This window comes from Rhincodon typus, chromosome 3 (genome assembly GCF_021869965.1).
Source record: "Rhincodon typus isolate 14 chromosome 3, sRhiTyp1.1, whole genome shotgun sequence".
Taxonomy (NCBI): domain Eukaryota; kingdom Metazoa; phylum Chordata; class Chondrichthyes; order Orectolobiformes; family Rhincodontidae; genus Rhincodon; species Rhincodon typus.
In genome coordinates this window covers 66,078,619-66,100,877 of record NC_063334.1, presented here as the reverse complement: position 1 = coordinate 66,100,877, position 22,259 = coordinate 66,078,619, and the positions used below count along the sequence as shown (strand labels likewise).

Below are 22,259 nucleotides of genomic sequence, written 5' to 3'. Positions count from 1 at the left end.
GTGTTCGTCCAGCCCTACACCTTGTTATCTCACTTTTTCTCTGCTAGCTGATTTTTGGCCTTGTGCATAATTAAGTTCCCCATCCCAAAAACGTTTACACTCCCAAGAGCAGCACAAAATTCTACCCAGTGAACCTGTGACACGTGTCAGTGCCCTAGTGGTCAACTGATGAAATATCCACCATGAGTATCTAAATTTCAAGCTAAGCAGCAATGTGTGCTAATGAGGATTAACATGTAGGTGCAGCAAGTTATTGGGAAGATAGTGTCATATTAGCTTTCATTGAGAGAAGCTTTGAGTATAGAAGTAGTGAAGTTTTGCTTCAGTTGTATAGAAGCTCGTCTAGACCACACCTGGAGTATTGTGTGCAGTTTTGTTCTCCATATATCAGGAAAGACTCTATTGGCATAGAGAGAGTGTGATGAAGCTTTAAAAGACTTGTTCCCAGTATGACTGAATTGGGGGCACAATTTAAAATAAGGAGGATGTCATTTAGGACAAAGATTTTTTGAGATATTTCTTTATTCAGAGTGTGGCGAATCTTTGGAATTCTCTGCCCAAGAGGGTCATAGAATCTTCGAGTAAATTTAAAATAGAAGTTGATAAATATTTGATCATCAATGGTGTAAACCGTTATGGGGATAGTGTGAGTAAAATGCGTGAAGTGTTCAGTCAGCTGTGATCGTATTAGAAACATAGAAAATAGGAGCAGCAGGAGACCATCTGGCCCTTCAACACCATCATGGCTGACCATCCAATCCAAAATGATCTAATAGCAGGGCTGACATATGAAGAGAAACTTACATTTATCTACATTATACTACGTCTTTCATGCATTTGCTCACTCACTTAATTCATTCAAATCACAATAAAGCATTTCTGACTCCTCCTCACAATTCACCTCCCCACCCAGCTTTGTGTTGTCTGCAAATTTGGAGATTATCGGGAATATGAGATGAAAAAGAGATGAAGTTAAAATCAGATCGGCCATGAGTTTATTGAATGGCAGAGCAGGTTCAAAGGGCGGAGTGACTTACTGTTCATATGGTCGTAAGACAGAACCAAAATTTGTATTAAACTAGTCCGCCATCTCTTTGATCCCCATTATAACTTGCCCTGTTTCTGACTGTTGGGGAATTATATTTGTCTTCATTAATCTTGTCCTCTTCCCATACCTGTAGAAGCTTTTACAATCAGTTTGAGTGCTCCATGTGAGCTTATTCTCTCATTGCATGGCTGAGCAGGCTTAAAAGTATGAATGTACTACTCCTGTGTTCCTGTATTCTTAAAAGAAGGTTGCTAAGCATATTGCTGTAAACTAATCAATCCAGAGTACCAATTAAGGAACATTGCTCCTTTATGCTTGTGACATAGTGTAGATGATTTACAAAATTAGTTTAGCCCAAGTTCATTTCTATCATATTACAATGAAGTTATGCTTTTATCTTTTCGAAAAAATTCTCTCAGCTTTCAGTTGAGCTAGAATGACTGAGCTTTTGGATAAGTATGAATTGATCAAAGAGAGCATGGAGTTTTGAAGGGGAGGTTGTGTCTAGTCAAATTTTCTTGAGGAAATCACTTGCATGGTGGATAGAGGAATACCAATGGATGTTAATGAAATGGATTTCTAAAAGACATTTTATAAGATTTTGAGTTGGAGAAAATTAGTAAAAATGCAAGTGTCTGAAATTGGGGTTAACCTTGTGACATAGTTTGGTAATTGATTGAGGACGTAGGAGATACAAAGTGGGAAAAAATGGAACATTCTCAGATTGGCAGAATATGACAAGTGATATTTTCCAGGGCTCTGTGCTGGGGCCTCAGCTTTTCATAATGTGTATTAATGACTTGGATGAAGGAATAGAACCTTGTATATCTAAGCTAAGAGGCACAGTATGTTGTGTAGGAGCAGGAAATTACAAAGGGACATAAACAGATGAAGTGAGTATGCCAGATGGAGTTCAATGTGGGAAGTGTGAAATCAAAAGCCTTAAATCCAAGATAGAATATTAGTACCAGTGAATCAAATCTAACTTGTACATGTGCAGAAATCATTAATAATTTGAGCAAATGCGCAAAAATAATCAAAACAATGTGACCTTTTCTTAAAGGAGTTAGAATTCTAAAAGACGTCATGCTTCAGTTGTACAGAGATTTGGTCAGAATCTGACCTGGGATATTGTTTGCAGCATAATGAAACTAAGTAAAGACATATTTGTCTTAGAGGTGGTAAAGCCGACATTCACCGGCAATTCAATGGCTAAATTATAAGGATAGTTGCATGTTTGTGGTTTACATCGCTTTAAGTTTAAGGGTATCTCTCTCCAGGTTTTCAAAATCAAAAAGCAATTTAGTTGGTACAGATGAACCTGGAGCTAGAGACATTACACGAAATATTAGAATTAGAACATTTAGTAATTTCATGAGGAATGCATCTTGTCAAAGAAAAGAACTTAGAAGGGACTTGCGTTTATGTATCTTTCACGATCATTTAATGTCTCAAAGCAACTTAGAGCCGATTAAGTATTTTTGCAGTGCATTCACTGTAGTAGGTAGGAAACATAGGAGCCACATTATGATGCTAATTGAGGGACAAATATTGGCCACTGTTTGGGGATCACACCCCTGTTTTTCTTTGAAATAGTGTCATGGGATCTTTTATATCTACTTGAGTGAACAGTTGAAGCCTCAGTTTAACATAACATCTGAAAGATGGTACCGACATCAGTGCAGCAATCCCTGAGTACTGCACATGAGTGCCAGCTTGGCTTTAGTGCTCTAGGCATGCAGTTATAATGAAAAGTTGGAACATGTCTCTCAATGACTGTAAATGCTACGTAACTATAACTTTAAATCTGAGAACAGTTGATTTTTGTTAGGCAAGGGAATAAAGGGATATGGAGCAAAAGCAGGAAAATGGAGTTGAGGTACACGTGAACCATGTTCTAATTAAACAGAAAGAGACACAAGGGCCTAAATGTCTTGCTCCTGTTTGTACATCCCTAATGTGCAATACACTATCTCAATCCAATTAACTGCTAGCAGGTAATGAATTGTGAATTTTGCTTAGCACTGTTTTTTTTCAATGCATACACAATCATCAATCCAATAGAACTGTCAGAAGGAAATAACTGCTCAATAACATTGAAGATTATTGCTGCCAATCATTCATTGCCTTAAAGGGATTGTTTCTGTGAACATAAAACAATTAAACCTCTAATTTTTTTATGACTTACTGTAAAAATAAATTATTTTGGTGCAGTTATATTGATCTGCAGTGTAAAAATTGTTTCTTTAATTTGCTATAAAGAATTAATTTAAACACAACATAGGCAGATGAATGAAATATTTCCCTCTTTAGTTTCTCCTTTGTGTGGAGTGAGTTTTAATATTATCTTATTGGAAAAGTTAATTTGGAATTTAAAACTGAAAAATTCTAATTTCTTGATAAAATGTTGTGAATATCGTATCATCACTGAATATACCACCAATCTGAATTGGTTATACTTCTAACCAATGTCAGATTCACAGATTATTCTGGAACTATGAAGAGTCAGAAAATTGAGGACATCCAAAGAAACTTTAATTAAAAATTATTATATTATCAATAAGGATAAAATATAAATGTATTTAAATGTTTGAGTTTAAACAGACTGATATAATTTAATTCAGATTCAATGAAATAATCCCTTTAAGATATATACAGAAGATGAATGTTTTCTGGATGCCTTAGATTCCACAGGGGATAAAGATGGTCTGAAAGTTTGTCAATATCACATTTTATGGCTTTGAAATGTGGATGAGATTTAGCTGAATTAGATTTTTACTCACTGAAGTGGATGTTGTTTAAATATTTTTGACACTCCATTACTTGTCTTTTCTTCAAATCAGATTTGCTATTTTTCATAATTATCAATTGTAATATCATGGCAAACAGACACTCAGGTAAAAACTATAGTCATTACATTTGTGTGTGCTTCTCCTGATAAATTCACAGTTATTCATCCAGTATTGAACATAGTTGAAAATATATTACAAATATGATAAAACAATATACTTAAAATATTTCAACACGTTTGGCAGCTAAGCTGTGTAGCCTCATGTTTGGGACAATTAAATGAGTAAATGAAAGTTCTTCTGGCTCATCATCTCCACAATTCTTATTTAATGTTCTAGCAAATGGTTTATAAATGCCTATATGTATAACGAGGATCCTCTACTTCGATGATACAGTAAAAGTCTCTGGCTCCTTGATAAAGTAAATTAAGGTGGATGGCTACGTGCTGAACATTTTATTTTGCTTTGTGTGGTTCTTCAGACCAATCCCATATGTATTACATTCTTGAAGTATCTTTTATAATACATAGTGATAATGATGTGAAATTGGCACAATTATACCAATAATGCATTTTACTCCCTCTGGCAATGTCGTGCAATGAAATATGATGAAGTGTTGCAATGGTTGGAGATTTACAATGTATAATATAGATAACATTTTTGGATAACATTATCATCATCAAGATGGACTGACAAGCAACTATGCAGACACATTCCTGACATCCTTTGGAACCAAATCATTGATTGTAGGTATATGTAAAACTGCATGAGCTCACAATGCTGACTCACATCTGCTGGCTATATCCATATTTAACAGAGCGTACAAGCAACACTGTGTTAAGCAAAAGTATGTAATTTGCAATGCAGCTGTATTTTTGACAAGACATTCAAACATTATATTTTTAAAATGCCAAGGTTATGCTCAACCATCAATCAAATGTTACACTGCATTTCATTACGTTCTTTGTCAGAAGATCAAGGACCTCCCAGAAAGACACAGCCAGTTTCGATCATTACCAAATTATGATCAGTTTTATGCAAATATTGAGTGTAGTTTAGGCCCACAAGGTTTATATAAGAGTGACAAAAGCTTGTCCTCCAAAGTATATACTGCCTATTTACATTGATGTTCTATCAACTTGAGGTGGTTTATTATCTTAAACACATTTATAGGCTGCACTGTAATATACAATGCCAATCCAATAGAATGTAATAAATAAAAAAAAATCATAATACATCCCACAGTTAATCATGATACCCTCTTGATTCATGTAAATTGACTGGGGGTACCTCTAACATTCCATCAGTAGAATGTACCTAACCCAGATGTGAAGTTTATATTACTTCTTTAAAAAATTGCTGTATGTTTCATATAGATGGATTATTCTAAGTGTATGCTTGCAGTCCAGTAATAATGTGAAGAATTAAAAGTTCAAAAGATCAATAATAACAAAGTCTTGAATTTAAAAAGTGCATTGAGCAAAATAAAATGCCGTTAAAGCAACCAAAATCCGCCACCAAATCACATCAGTAGGTATCAAGGCGAATGACTAAAAGTTTGGGCAAAGGTCAAATTTAAGGAGTGTTTTAAAGGAAGGACAGGTAGCGTGGTGGAGAGGCTTAGGGAGGGAATTTCAGACCTTAAGATCTTGGCAGCTGAAAGCACAGCTAACAAATGTGGGGCAATTAAAATTGAAGATTTGGAAGAGTGGAGATATCTCAGACAGTTGTGGGGATGGACGAGATTACAGAGTTAGAGTGGAGAGATTTGTAAACAAGGACGAGAATTTTAAAACTGAGGCATTCCTGCGTCGGATGCTAATTTAGGTCAGTGAGCATAACGGAAATGGGTGAATAGGTCTTGGTGCAAATTAAGACATGAGCATCAGAGTTTTGGATGACCTGAATAGAAATTGGGCAGCTGGCCAGGAGAAAATTGGAGTAGTCAGGTCTGGAGTAGTCAGCAAAGTAACCATAAGGATTTCAGCAACTGATAGACTGAGGCAAAGGTAGAGTCAGCTAACATGGTGGTAGAAATAAGTGACTTAGTAATGGCATGAATGTATGAACATAAGCTCATTTCAGGGTTAAATGTGATACTGAACTTGTGAATTGTCTAGTTCACTTTCAGATATTTGGCAGAAGTTAGTTGTTTGGCAATGGAGTTTCTATCATGAAGCAGACTATAGCTTTAGGTTTTCCAATGTTTAGTTGGTGGAAATCTCTGTTTCTTTAGCAATGGATATCAGACAAGTTGTCTGACATGTTAGACACAGTTAAGAATGGTAATGGTGGTGATGAGATTGTCCTAAAAAACTATCAAAATTAAGGTGAAAGGAAGGCTAGACCATCCAATCTTGAGCCCTTATTGATGTTGCTGTGAGCCAGGCAGAGACAGCTGGATGTGAGAGCTGAATGTATAACTGGGTGAGGAGTCTCATTGTAGCCTCATGGGGAGGAGGCTCGTCTCTATTTCCCAAAAAAATTTAAGATGGAAGTTTTAGTGAAGGAAATTTGAACTTGCATCCTATAACTAACTGAAGTAACATACAACAATGCTCAATGTTTGCACTATTAGATTACTTGGAAAATGTTACTCTTTATAATAAGTGATTCACTGTTTTCCCATTAATGTTGGTGCAGAGTTCAAAGTTATCCGTATGTCACTTGTGATTGAATCTCATGGTTTGACAAGTAGCGATATCAGCAATTGGTTAACTGAATGAAACAGATGAATATCACCCTGTAATATTGATTCTGTAGAGTTGCATGAGACTTCAGGTAGTTATCCAGTCATAGAATAGAGATCCATATTATAGATATGAGAACAGCAAATAAGCAGTATATGAATGTGTGAAAACAATTCAATATTAAACAACAATGAAAGGTTTATAAATGAAAACATATTTCTAATTTAGTACAAGAAAATATGTTTAACTTAGTAAATAATAGACTGTATATTTGGTTGTTTTTTAGGCCTTACCAATGTGGACACTGCTCTCAGTCATTTTCCCAGCCTTCAGAGTTAAGGAATCATGTTGTAACCCACTCCAGTGACAGACCTTTTAAATGTGGGTACTGTGGACGTGCCTTTGCTGGAGCTACAACATTGAACAATCACATTCGAACACATACAGGGGAAAAACCATTTAAGTAAGTAACCTTAACAAGGTACAGTAGTTACCTACTTGAGACCTTTTTTGTGGCTTAACAATGCTTTCTCTGTAATCATTGCAACTTTTTCTGTACTGTATTTTTATTTTATTTTAATCTGAAATCCAATTAAGATAAGGTGTTTTGCTTTGTTGTTGATGACTAATGGAGGTTCCTTGATGGTAGTGAGTGCAGATCTGAATTCCCTAACAAGAAGGGCAATGTCCCTATAGATTTGGGACTAGGTTCAAGGCCTATTTCATTAGATGAACTCGTCACATACGTTTTGGAAATAGAGGCATCATATTTTCTCTTCAATAATATTTCATTATTCAAAACAAAGAGGGTCAGATTGTTGTTCAGATTGGAAATGTATAGGCAAGTGCTGGGGAGCTGAAAATAGAACTTTAGCATTGCAGCAAACTCAAAATAATTCACACTGATAGGCAACTATAGTCAAAAATTGGCATCACAGTCAAAGAACCGCATATGTTAAAAAGTCTTACGTCTGAGCAATCGAAGAATTTGAGTCCTTTAAAAATGACTTCTCTCTAGGAGGGCAATGTTCTATGCTGCAACACCTTAGTATCAGCTATTTTTAACATTGCATAAATTTTTCTTCCCTGGTTAGAAGTATTCATTTCCCAACTGAGATACATACAAACATATGAATATGTGATTAAGAGAATTTAGTGATCATTTGGACACTCAGTCAGGGCACATAATTGATATGATTCACTTGAAAATTTGTGCTCTGTCCAGAGGATCTCAATATAAATTTTGTCATGAAACATTAATTTTCCCATGGCCTTTCAAACAGACATATACTAGTGTGAATTTTGTACTCTGCATGGGTATTGATGCCGACAAAGAATTGACAATTGAAGACTGGCAATCCAAACAGAAATTGTTTTTGACTGACATTACATACATCATTATCTGGTCAATGGTTTCGGTTAGGCAATAGTACAGTCATTAAAAATGGGTGAAAACTTCATTTCAACACTATAGTCAACACAAGCACAATTTCCTGATAATTGTGTCCTTAGGTGTAAAGTAAGCAATTAAGTTCAAACTTAGCATTGGCCTGAGAAATTGAGCTGCTTAAATAGGAAATAACTTTTGTGGAATGTTGACTTGAACTTTGGGTTTGTGACAGTTGGAATTTTGTGTATTTTTCTAGGCTTTAGTCCAAATTATTGCCAGCAGAATTTACGATTGTGACAAGTACACTTTTGTACGTAGGAAATGCAATGGGCTTCACTCTTTTTTGTGTTATTTGAAGGGAGATAAAGAGGACTGAATGTTAGAATCATCAAAGACACCCTTATCTACATAGCTGTGCCTATAGACACAGACATACGTATTTAGGGATGTTGAAGGAAGATCATCTCCCAGGCTGTACTTCACCAGGCTGGCACAGACAGAGTCTTGATATCGGCTCCAAGCTGATGTCCAGACCACCTTTAAATGTCCCTCATACTCATTCCAAGCTGCAAATGGGACCCAGCAAAAGTGGTACCATTTCCACTCCATCAACATCCAGTCATCTTGAAGTAAAAACATTGAGTGAATTCAAGTTTCCCAAAGAACAATCATGGCATCTTCACCTGAAGATATTCTTGTATACATGGACTGCTCAATGGGAAAAGCAAGCAGCAAAGATGTTTTTTTTTGTGATGTTGATTGAGAGATAATTATTGACCAGAATACTGGAGATAACTTCATAGAAATCGTGCCAATAGATTTTTTAATGTGCACTTATAAAAGCAAGCAGGGCCTAGTTAACATCTCAATTGAATGAAATAAAAAACAGTCAAATTGCATTCAGTACAGGCAAGGAATGTATGTGGTTGTTAGGTTCAATGGCCTGATCCTTTTGGTTATGTTTCACAAAAGAGGAACATATGTTGAAATGCTGTCTGAAAGCATATCTGCCCTTTCAACAGCAATTAACTAATAATGAGGACCATGTGCTGGAGTGCTCAAAGAATGCAAATGATTGAATAGTTGACTGCCTGGCGGATAAATCAGGGAGTTGGAAGAATAAAATGTAAAGGAGGACACTAATCCTGAGAATTGAAGAGGCTCCTGGCTTCATCATTGTCTTCAACCTTCTCGTATTTGAAGTTGCTAAGCACGGCCTATTCAAACTATCTTAAAGGCCCAAAACTGGGGTTCATTCTCTGTTTGGGTTTCTTTCTTTCTGCTGCATGCTGCCCTGTGTAACAAGCAGTGAAGTTGTGTTGAGTGTTGAAAGTTTAGATGAACTTTAGAACGATGTATTTCATGAATCTTCAACTTGGAGTCTTAGTCAGGGTTTAGTGAGGTGAAAGAAAACATGCTGTGGTGTTAAATTATAAACCCTTTCACCTGGTATAATGTCCTTTGAGGAGGGCTTGATCTAACCTACATGTGATAGTAATGTGGTTGACTCATAATTGCACTCTGAAATGGCCCTACAAGACCTTTCAGCTCAAGAGACAATTGTTGATGGCCTATAAATGCTGGCCCAGGCCTTTCAGTAACAGAAAAGCAGCGTTCGTATCTTTAACCAGCCCTTTGCCAATCAAGCAGACTGTTTATAGGGCATCTGCAGTTTTTCAGGAGAAGTAATTCATCTTGGAATTGGTTGAGCATAATTCATTAGCTTGACTTTGTAAAAGTTGGCAAAGTTGGTCCAGTATAAAATTTACTGGAACTAAGCCCTGCCACTTCAGTGCCAGCTGGGAATATTTACTCTGTTTATTGTCACACTGAGGTGGTAAATCATACAGTGTCTCAAAGTAGTTGTTGGAATCAGCACAGGTAAGTTCATTCCAAAGTTGTTGCCGATGTGTTTCCAGCGTTAAATATGCTAGAGGAACAAAGTCCAAAAAATAAACTTTTATGCAAATTCACTAACACATTCTAATTTGTACAAAAACTAAATACTGCAGATGCTGGAAATCTAAAATAAGAACCGTTCTACTGAAAGCTCAGTGACCCGATACGTTGTTTCAGTTTTGATCTACAGATGCTGCCTGACCTGAGATTTTACAACCTTTTTTTGTTCTTATTACATTTTAAGCTGTTCCAAGTACCGATGTACTGCAGACAGCTGCCTCTGGTACACTGTAAACCTTAGGAAGATTCATGGAAACACTTCAACAATCTGATTGATTTTAACCAAGTTACTGTGTAAATAGATTTTTATAATTAATTGAAGAGGTTTCAGGGTCAGAATGGAAAATAGATTTCTTTTAATCTGAAGGCGTTACTTACGATGACCTTGTTGGTGCTTTTTTCAACACCTTATTCCTGTCATCCATTGAAAAGTGTTATGATGCAATAGGGGACTTATTGTGGCAAAGCCGGTGATGATGTTCCCTAAACTGTTAATAAATTTTATTGCTAATTTTTGGAATGCATCAAAATATTGTAATTCTTCTGAAAATTAAATATACGGTGGCAGTTTGCTTCAGAGAACCGGAGTTGATTCCAGCCTTGGGTGATTGTCTGAATGGAGTTTGCACATTCTCCCTGTGATACATAGGTTTCCTCTGGGTGCAGTGGTTTCCTCCCACAGTCCAAAGATGTGCAGGTTATGTGGATTAGCTATAGGTAATTACCCCATAGTGTATATGGACGTGCAGGCTTGGTGGATTGGCCATGGTAAATGTAGAGTTACAGGTATAGGGTGGGGGCTTGAGTCTGGGTGGAATGCTGTTCGGAGGGTTGATGCAGACTTGATGGGCCAAATGGCTCCTTCCACACTGTGGGGATTTTATGAGGTATATATATATTAAAATAAATGAAGCTTGACAACTTTTAAGTAACCTGCTTAATTATCCGTTGATAATTCCCAGAAAAATTACTTCTCTTAAAGGCTGCAGATGCTGTGTAAAGGGACTCATAAATGCTTGATGGGCGAAATTTGATAGGATTAGTCAAGTAGACACATATTGTCACTACAGAAATTTTGTTAAATTGTGATTTTAAGAAAACTAAATTGAGCATGTTACATAAAAAGAAATGGAATTCAGGAAAGTGTTTATTCAAACAGTACTTCTTTAGATGGATTATGTAGGAGCTGGAGGGTCATGTTGTGGCTGTACAGGACATTGGTTAGCCCACTTTTGGAATACTGCATTCAGTTCTGGTCTCCCTGCTATAGGAAGGGTGTTGTGAAACTTGAAAAGGTTCAGAAAAGATTTACAATGATGTTGCCAGGGTTGGAGGAATTATGTCACAGGGAGAGGCTGGGGCTATTTTTCCTGGAGCTTTGGAGGCTGAAGGGTAACCTTATTAGAAGTTTACAAAATCATGAGGGGCATGGATATGGTAAACAGACAAGGTCTCTTCCCCGGGGTGGAGGAGATCAAAACCAGATGGCATAGGTATAAGGTGAAAGGGGCAAGATTTAAAAGGCATCTAAGGGGCAACTTTTTCACATAGAGGGCAGTGCGTGTGTGGAATGAGCTGCTGGAGGAAATGTTTGAGGCTGGTACAATTACAACTTTTAAAAGGCATCTGAATGAGTATATGAATAGGAAGGGTTTGGGGGATATGGACCAAATGCTGGCAAATGGGACTAGATTAATTTAGGATATCTGGTTGGACTGAAGGGCCTGTTTCCGTGCTGTACATCTCTAATACTCTATGACTATATAAGACCTCCTATTGCTAAGAATGAAATCCAAATATTTATTGAAGCTCTAGTAAACAAGAGTAGGGAAGAGGAGGTCCCAGGTACATAGAACATAGAACATTACAGCGCAGTACAGGCCCTTCGGCCCTCGATGTTGCGCCGACCTGTGAAACCAATCTGAAGCCCATCTAATCTACACTATTCTATTATCATCCATATGATACAGAAATCAGAAACATTTGGTGGAGTAGGTGAAAGGACTCCAGACAGGTAGGTGGGCGCCTAGAGAAGTGGTTAAGACGGGGTCCCTGAGACAGGAATCAACAGCATCGAGAAGAGACAGTGAGAGGAGGATCTCAGGACAGTGATTTGAAAGAAATAGTGAACAATAACATCACAGAAAAGCTGTAGATTGAGAAGAACAAGATTGAGTAGTTAAGATTGATCAGATTAGAAGCTAGAGACTTCCAGACAAACTTGAAGAAGAATAATAATTGATAAAATGCGATAATTAATGAACTAAGACACGTTAAGGATTGTGGAATAGGTAATGTGTTTCAATAATAAAACATGGTACCTTCTGGACACAAGGACAAACATGTCTGTCTGCAACTCCAAGAGCCTCAGCTCAGGGTCATTGAGCAGACAACTAAGCTGTGGACAATGACACATCAGGGATTAACTGGACTCTTTGTCCCAGGAGATGATCACATCTCTTAGGAGAAGGCCTCTGACTTGGCAAGTGGTCTGACTTGGCTGAATGGTTACCAACAAAATAGATCGGACCAGAAATAAGGTTCTACTGAGGGAGTAGAAGTAGTTAGGGGTTAAACTGAAAACAATAACTTTCAAGGGGAGGCGATGGCCTAGTAGTATTATCGCTGGACTGTTAATCCAGAGACCCAGATAACATTCTGGGGACCTGGATTCGAATCCTGCCATGGCAGATGGTGGAATTTGAATTCAATAAATATCTGGAATTAAGAATCTACTGATGACCGTGAATCTATTGCTGATTGTTGGAAAAACTCATCTGGTTCACTAATGTCCTTTAGGGAAGGAAACTGCCATCCTCACCTGGTCTGGCCTACATGTGACTCCAGACCTGCAGCAATGTGGTTGGCTCTTAACTGCCCTCTGGACAATTAGGGATGGGCAATAAATGCTGCCTAGCCAACAATGCCCTCATCCCATGAATGAATAAAGGAAAAAAAAGGTGCTATTTTCTGGCTTACTACCTGAGCCACAAGCATGTTTTGATATTGATTAAGTAAAGTTTGTGAGTTTAAAATGTGGATCAAAGAATGGTGAGAGAGAAGTGGGCTGGAGCTATGCTTGTCGTGCTGTCAATGTATGATTCCTGACGCCTCATTGCATATTAGGAACCCTTAGCAGAATGCATTTCCTTCTGCATTTGCTGATGAGACACTTTTGTCAGTGTTGCTATTAAAGCTAGTTTGTAAAAGAGAGTTGGGAGTGAAGGGACGTGAGGAGTGATTGAGGGAGAAAAGGCTAATATAAGAAAGCCAGTGCCAGACTGAACCAAGTAGGGGCAGTAGCCAGGGCAGTTTTTGGGTGGGATTGTGTGGTTGGATTCTTGCAACAAAAGTACCAAGTAAATAGATTTAGAAGGGAAATAGAGGAGTTAAAGACAGATCAATTGCATTTTTCTTTCCATTTTCAATACTATCCACTAACTGAGAACAAATAAAAAGTCCACGAATATGTAAGATGTTGAATAATACATAATTATAGGATGAATTATATGACATTAAACTTAAGAATCAAGAGTAGAATTCAGGCAACATAGATAACACCATACCTGATTTTTTGGTGATTAAACGGCACTAGTGAGCTAGGAAAGGAGTCAGGATGGGGATGTGAACTCATGCCATTAAGTGTTATTTAGTCCCAGAGTGTATACACAAGAAATGGTTAGTACAAGGCATATGGATGAAGGAGTCTTCTTGACAAATTTTAGCTCAATCATTTAAGCTAGTTTTCAAAAGAGTGCTGAGATTTGGAGTTTTCTTTTCTTTACTTATAATGCACTTTCTGAAATGGTAGTGGAATCAAATTCAATCATAACTTTGAAAGGGAATTGAATAAGTTCTTGAGTTATGGGGAAAAGATTATGTGGACCAATCAAAAACCTCTTTCAAAGAGTGACGCAGGCAAGACCGATTGACTGTAGACAAACAGGAGGCTGGAAGAACACAGCAAGCCAGGCAGCACCTGGAGGAAAGGAGCCGTCAACATTTTGAGTATTACCCTTCTTCAGGGCTGGATGTGGGGGTAGGGAGAGCTGCAGATAAAGGGAGGTGGGATGGTAGAGGCAGAATGGTGGTGATAGGTGGACACTGGTAGTAGGTATGACCTGGTTGGTCGACGGGAGGGATGGATCCAGTTGATGTTTGGAAGGGAGGGTCAGAGGGTGGAATGGAAGGGAGGAGGTGGGGCTGGAAGGGGAGCCGGGAGAAGGGTGGGAATGTTATTTGAAATTGGAGAACTCAGTATTGAGTCCTCTGGGCTGTAGGGTGCCCAGGCAGAAGATTCTTCAAATTTGCCTTGCAAGTTGCTGCGACACTGGAGCAGGCCAAGGACAGATCTGTCAGTGGGGGAATGGGGTGGGAAGGGGAAATGGGTGGTGACCAGGAGGTTAGGTTGGCTGTTACAGGCCAGGTGAAGATATTCAGTGAAATGATGATCTCTTTCTATTTTGTTAGATTCTATGGTTCCATAGCTTGAAGTTTTCTTTTTAATTCTTAATGAGCACCAGTGAATAAAATTAGCCTGCAGTTAATTAACATGATATCAGCTTCTCAAGATTGCATTTCATAAGTGATTTTGTTTTAAATGAGAATTTGTGTTTTCTTGCATGTTTGACATAGGTGCAAAACACAAAAAGAAACAAGAAAAGTAGGAAGTAAGGCTTAGATTTCGAGAAGGCAATGGCCTAGTCGAATTGTTATTCCAGAGGCCCAGGTGACATATGGGGATCCAGGTTCAAATCCCACCACGGCTAATGGTGGAATAGGAAGTCAATAAAAATCTGGAATTAAGAGTCAAATGATGACCATGAAACCATCGTCAATTGTCAGAAAAACCCATCTGGTTCACTAATGTCCTTTAGGTAAGGGAACTGCTGTCCTTACCTGGTCTGGCCTACATGTGACTCCAGACCCAAAGCAATGTGGTTGGCTCTTAACTGCCATCAGGGCAAATAGGGCTGGGCAATAGATGTTGGCGCAGCCAGCAATGCCCTCATCCCATGAAATGAATTTTAAAAAAGAATTCATTGTCTTCACAATTCTGACCATGTATTGACTTCACATGTAATGGAATTTGACGGACAAATTATGTACAGTATCTGAGGCTCTGTGAGCAGGTGAAATAAATTATTATTTTGACTCTCCTGTAAGATTAAGAACTGCTGGTGTGATTGATTATAGACAACTTTAATTACTTATGTACTGACAATACTCAATGATCAATTGTTAAACACAGTGGGATTTCTAATGTAGAGACGAGTAGTAGGAATCTGTGGATATGTTTTGCTGTATTTGCTCATTATAGTGAAGAGCTAGCACTTACATTCCGAAAAAATGAAGTGTTTTAGCTGATGGACAAGGTCCAGGAAATCAGTTGGGAATCCCTTTTACCAGATCCCCTCTTGACCCAAACAACATCTTTTGCCTAATGCTAAAATGGCAGAAATGTTCCAGCTACATAATGTATAAGGTTTTCAAACGAGAATAGGTGTTTAATGGTCTTTATTTGATTTTCTGCCTGTTTAGGAGACCATTGTAAATATTTTTTAATGAACCCATTGAGATATGTCATTACATACCTCTGGATCAGGTGCAACTTCAATCTGGGGCCTCCTTATTCAGAGGAGGAATACTACACTGTACCATAAAAGCCCTCTAAGGATACTGATTTTGTGACACACTACAACCCTTTGGTCTACCAGTTGAGCTATTAAAGCAGAGCCACATAAATTTTACCATGAGCTCAGTTTAGCCATCCTAAGTGAGTAAATGAGGAAGCTTCATGAAAAGGGAACATTAAATAGATCGAGTAGTTGTCTCATGAATGAAAATTGGCCCCCAATATAAACCTAAGCTGGAGCTCAGGATTAAGAAGGGCTCTAGGAGCAACTCACAAAGTTCAACCTAAATTGGCAAGACTTGCATTTATATAGTTCTCGAATATCATACTACTTTATAGTCGAATGCTTTAGAAATATGGTCTCTGCTCTAATGTAGATGACAAAGTTTAAATCTGGATGGCAATAATTATCAGATAATGTCCCTGCTCATCTCCAAGCAGTGGTATGGGATCGTTTATGTTCATCTAGCAAACATTAATTGACACATAAAGGATATTACAAATAAAAAAGGTAAGTTTCCCTTTTAATAATCAACAATAAAAATACATTGACATCAGTCACATCATATCCAGTTTCCATAGACTGGCATGTTCTTCCAATGATCACTATTCAGCTCCAAGAAAACTTACTTCGGTCTCCCTCACCAGCTGTGCCAAGAATTTCTGCCTTCTCTGCCTTATACCCATAGTTTCACAGTCCCTTTCCTATTCTAGAGAACAATTCTTACTTATTTACCAGGATATTTGTAACTGTATCCTACTCTCAAATGCAGATCTCCAACTGTAACTGATAAATTTACTTTAACTTGAGCTAATTTCCATTTCCATAGCAACCTAAGTTACATGTACACATCTTAGGTGTGGCATGATGGTTCAGAGGTTAGCATTGCTCACTCACAGCACCAGGGACCTGCGTTTGATTCCACCCTCAGGTCTATGTGGAATTTGCACATTCTCCCAGTGTCTGCGTGGGTTTCCTCCAGGTGCTCTGGTTTCTTCCCATAGTGCAAAGGTGTGTAGGTTAGGTGGATTGGCCATACTAAATTGCCCATAGTGTTCAGGGATGTGCAGGCTGGTGGATTAGCCATGGAAAATGCAGGGTTACAGGGATAGGATAGGGGTGTGGGTCTGGATTGGATGGCCATCGTGGACTTGATGGGGTCGAATGGCCTGCTATAGGAATTCCATTCCATGATTCTTAAAAGTGAGATGATTTTTTTTTTTCGAATTCACCCTTTCCAAAATAATCTTCAAACCAGTTCAAACCTGGCAATAAAGAACCTGAATATTACTGAAAAGAGAGACGAGTTGCTGAAACTTTCTGTCTTGTGCTCATCAAGATAAATGCAAGAATGTCAATTTAAAACAATTACAACCATTTTAAGAGAAAAGAGTACTCATTGATTAGCAAATTAACATTGATTGGCAGAGGAGTGGCCGTGGAGAAAGTGAAAGTGAACAATAAACTCCCCAAGCTCCTGCATAATTCAAACACACACTACGCTTGAAAATGTTCCCTTTTGTTTAAGGAGAAGAGGTGCCCATGTATGAATGCACAATGCTTCTAGCAAGCATGAGTGAGTTACATGATGAGCTTCACTGATTATCATAAATTGATTCCTAAAGTAACCACTAGCACACCTACGATTGTTTAGCAAGAGCTGCCCAATCACAGAAACACATCTTATTGCAGACATTTTGCATTGAGTTTTGTAAGCATGCACCTGTTAAGTATCATCTGGACTCTGCCTGTTGTAACCAACCTAGGATCATACTATTTGATTCAATCAGCCAATCATTGAGATGTGTATAAAGGATTCTGGACAATCCAAGATTGAAAAACTTGTGGCTGTAAGAGCTGCTCCTTTTTTTTGAGGTATTTTTAGTGTTGGAGCTGAGTTCCTCAAATTCTGGGAGCAGTAATTACTGTTTTATAAGCTGTTGCATTGTTTTGAAACTCTGGGGGAACAAAAAGCAAAACAATGGCACTTTAAAAAACGAGTACGAGAGACAAAGGTAATGACCACATGGGAAGTGATTCAAATGGAGCAGTAAACTTGCACAGCTGTCTGACCCAAAAGTAAACTGCCTTTGCTGTTTAGTTTCAAATACCTTTGTACATCAGAATTCATCTAAGAGAAATTTACAAACTGCGAAATTCACAGCTGACCTTGGAGAAACCTGTGTGGGGGAGCTCACAGCAGGGGAGCAGCTAAGTGGCTAGTTTTTAAAGTGAAACCTTACTTTTTTTAAAAAAAATCTACAGTAGTAGGTAGAGTGGGTCCTTTTTTTATAATGCATTTTTATTGAGATCATACAACCCACATAGTGTGGTAACAGGCAATTTACCCACCAAGTCCACATTAACTCACCCCCTACTATGTAACTCTACATTTCCCATGGCTAAGCTACCTAACCTATACATCCCTGGACACTATGGATCAATTTAGCATGGCCAATCCACCCAACCTGCTCATCTTTGTACTGTGGAAGGAAACCGGAGCACCCGAAGGAAATCCAGGGAGACGCGGGGTGAATGTACAAACTCCACATAGACAGTTGCTCGAGGCTGGAATTGAATCCGGATCCCTGGCGCTGTGAGGCAGCACTGCTAACCACTGAATCACCATGCTGCCCCTACCTTTTGATTAAACTTTAAAAATATAAAAACATAGGTATTAAATTAGCCTGGAGCAGTGTTTTTAGAGCAGTAAGACTATGCTATTTTCTGGGTCTGTAGATTAAGTTGCAAACATGGCCTTTAGCAGAGTGAGATAGTAAGAACTGCTGATGCTGGAGTCAGAGATAAAACAGTGTGGAGCTGGAGGAACACAGCAGGCCAGGCAGCATCAGAGGAGCAGGAAAGTTGATGTTTTGGGTTGGGACCCTTCTTCAGAAATGGGGAGGGGGAAGGGAGCTCTGAAATAAATAGAGAGAGGAGGGGTGGGACTGGGGAAGGTAGGTGGGATGATGATAGGTGAGTGCAGGTAGGGAGTGGTGAGGATTGGTCAGTGAGGTGGGAGAGTGGATAGGTGAGAGAGAAGATGGACAAGTTGTGTCAGGTCAAGGAGGCGGGAATGAGAGGTGGTTTGGACATGGGATGAGGCCGGGGGGCAGTGGGGAAGGCCGAACTGACCTTTACATCGCCAATACTTAAGAGGGAAATCAGGAGGGCAAAAGAGAGGACATGAGATAGCTTTAGCACATAGGGTTAAGAAGAATCCAAAGAGATTCTACAAATACATTAAGGACAAAGGGGTAACTAGGAAGGTAATAGGGCCTCTTAAAGATCAGCAAGACTGCCAATGTGCTGAACTGCAGGAGATGGAAGAGATATTAAACGAATACTTTGCATCATATTTTGCATTGTGGAGAAGGACTTGGAAGATAGAGAATGTGGGGAAATAAATAGTGACATCTTGAAAAATGTCCATATTATAGGGGAGGAGGTGTTGGACATCTTAAAACTCATAAGGGGAGTAAAACCCTAGAACGTGATCAGTACTCTAATATTTTGTGGGAATCCAGCGAAGTGATTGCTGGGCCCCTTGTTGAGATATTTGCATCATCGATAGCCACAGGTGAGGTGCCTGAAGACTGGAGATTGGCCAATGTTGTGCCACTATTTAAGAAAGGTAGTAAGGAAAAACCAGAGAACTATAGACCAGTGAGCCTGGCATTGATGGTGGGCAAGTTGGTGGAGGATAGGATTTGCATGTATTTTGAAAGGCAAGTTCTGATTAGGGATAGTCAGCATGGCTTTGTGTGTGGGAAATCATGTCTCACTAACTTGATTGAGGTTTTTGAAGATGTAACAAAAAGAATTGATGAGGGCGTTCAACAAGTTTCCTCATGGTAGCCTGGTTAGCAATGTTAGATCACATGGAATACAGAGAGAACTAGCCATTTGGATACAGAACCGGCTCGAAGGTAGAAGACAGAGAATGGTGGTGGAGGGTTGCTTTTCAGACTGGAGGCCTGTGACCAGCGGTGTGCCACAGGATCAGTGCTGTGTCCACTGCTTTTTGTCATTTATATAAATGATTTTCGTGTGAACATAGGAGATGTGGTTAGTAAGTTTGCAGATGACACCAGAATTGGTGGTATAGTGGACAGCAAAGATGGTTACCTCAGAATACAACGTGATCTTGATCAGATGGGCCAATGGGCCAAGAAGTGGCAGATGGCATTTAATTTAGATAAATGTGAATTGCAGCATTTTGGAAAGGCAAATCAGAGCAGGACTTATACACTTAATAGTAAGGTCCCAGAGAGTTGCTGAACAAAGACACCGTGGAGTGCAGGTTCATAGTTCCTTTAAAGTAGAGTCACAGGTAGATAAGATAGTGAAGAAGGCATTTAGTATTCTTGCCTTTATTGCCTATATTGGGATATCATGTTTCAGCTTTACAGGACAATGGTTAGGACACCTTTGGAATACTGTATTCAATTCTGGTCTCCCTGCTATAGGAAGTATGTTGTGAAACTTGAAAGCGTTCAGAAAAGATTTACAAGGATGTTGCCAAGTTTGGAGGGTTTGTGCTGTAGGGAGAGGCTGAATAGGCTGAGGCTATTTTCCCTGGAGTGTCAGAGGCTGAGGGGTGACCTTTACAGAGGTTTATAATATTATGAGGGACATGGATAGGGTGAATATCTAAGGCCTCTTTCTCTAGGGTAGGGGAGTCCAAAACTAGATGCCATAGGTTTAAGGTGAGAGGGGAAAGATTTAAAAGGGACCTAAGGGACAACTTTTTCATTCAGAGACAGTGCGTGTATGGAATGAGCTGCCAGAGGCTGGTATAATTCCAACATTTAAAAGGCATCTAGATGGGTATATGAATAGGAAGGTTTTAGAGGGATATGGGCCAAATTCTGGCAAATGGGACTAGATTAATTTAGAATATCTCGTTGGCCTGAACAAGTTGGACCAAAGGATCTGTTTCCATGCTGTACATCTCTGTGACGCTATTTGCCTGACATTGTCATTTATGAATTTCAGTGTCATACATTGCTCAATGATACATTATACAGAACAGATCTAATTTTCCCAGCCCCAGAACGATGTTCACTACAGTGACAAAGTTTGGGAAAATAGAGTGAGATGTCCCGCAAAAGATCTACCCAAATAAATAACATCACATTTTCCAACCAAGTGCTGGACGTAAGATGAGATTCATGCTAGAATGACAAGAGGCCTATTTGTACTGATTATCCCTCGTTATCACCCTCTTCAATACCTCTTCTCACATCATTAACACATAGGTTTCTTGGGGTGAATTTTATGAGCACCCTTTCCAGGGAATGGGGAAGTGTTTTGAAAATTAACGTGTGCAGTGTATTCACTTATAGGACATGGGCAGTGCTGGCTGGCCAGCATTTATTGTCTGTCCCTAATTGCCCTTGAGAAAGTGGTGGAGAACTACTTTCTTGAACCACTGCAGTCCATGCACTGTAGGTTGACCCACAATACACTTAGGGTGGGAAATTGAGGATTTTGACCAGTGACAGTGAAGCAACAGCAATATATTTCCAAGTCAGGATGGTGAGTGGCTTGGAGGGGAACTTGCAGATAGTGGTGGTCCCATCTATCTGCTACCCTTGTCCTTTTACATTGAAGTGGTCGTGGGTTTGGAAGGTGCTGTCTAAAATTTTTTTATTTTGCCCAAAGTATTGTTCTGCCAGAGGCAGAGCATCTCAGGGAACTTATCAAGCCTAATGCTCAAAACTGCACCTCATTTACCTTATCTCAACCTTGTCATCGAATTAATGTTAAAAAAACAATAAATGTTAGTGACATTGTAAAATTCTGGCTTTCACAGAACTATATCAATCTCTGTGAAGAAATGTTTTTTTAAAAATAGACTGAAGCATTTGGAAAAAAAATCTCGAATATGTTAAAAGCAATGTTCAGCAGATTTAATGTTGGGGAGTTTTAAAATATGGTCTTTGTCAGCCAGTAAAAACAGATAATTTCTTGGCACAGCAGGAGCAGGACCCTTGGGATTCTATAGTAAACAAAGGTGGAATTCTGTGGCAAAGCCTTTTTTAATATTGTAGCCGACAATTCAAATCCAGCAACATTTCAGAATGTTTGTTTTACAAATAAAATATGTGCAAACCAAAGAGTATGACCTCTGGTCCCTTTCAAAGTAACTTCATTGGCCAGAATCATCGATCAAAAGCAAAAGACAACTACAACTAAGCTGTGTTTCAGTCAACATGTGCTCCTTACTCATTGACCAGAGCTGTCTGCAACAACATCTATTTATCATAATTTTCTTGGCACCTAATTCTGCTGTGCATTTCTTGTATGCATGCTCTGCCTTACATTCTTTCAGTATGTTGAATATTTAGAGTGGATTTTATGAATATGTCACTCGTGCATCTTGTCTGCTGGGAGTGCACATGGGAAAGAATAGGAACATTTCACCTCTGTTCTGCACCCCTTAATTGAATGGAAAATTATGGGTAATATGCCTTCACATTGCTAATATCTGATTCCAATAGGATAGAGTCTGTGCCAGATGTACAATTTATCTTTCAATCTACATTGTAATTGAAGAAATATAAAAAAAACACGTTTTTCATTAAAACATGTAAGGAGCATCATAACTTTTTAAAGTCACACAAACCAACTTTTCACCCCTCCACATGGGGAAAAAAGGTCTGCCTGTATTATCCAGCTTTTAAACTCAGCTTTGGCTCAATCATTTGACATTTGCTACAAAATGATGAACACTCAAAGTGC

At 38.7% G+C, this 22,259-nt stretch overlaps 1 protein-coding gene across 1 annotated transcript in view; it reads left to right on the top strand.

Annotated features, from left to right (window-relative positions):
* Window positions 1-22,259, top strand: part of prdm6 (PR domain containing 6) — a 183,434-nt gene that overhangs the window by 137,322 nt on the left and 23,853 nt on the right. Inside the window, exon 4 of the mRNA XM_048593577.1 lies at window positions 6,814-6,990. Within this exon, the coding sequence (XP_048449534.1) occupies window positions 6,814-6,990 (177 nt within the window). The remainder of the gene's footprint in view (window positions 1-6,813; window positions 6,991-22,259) is intronic.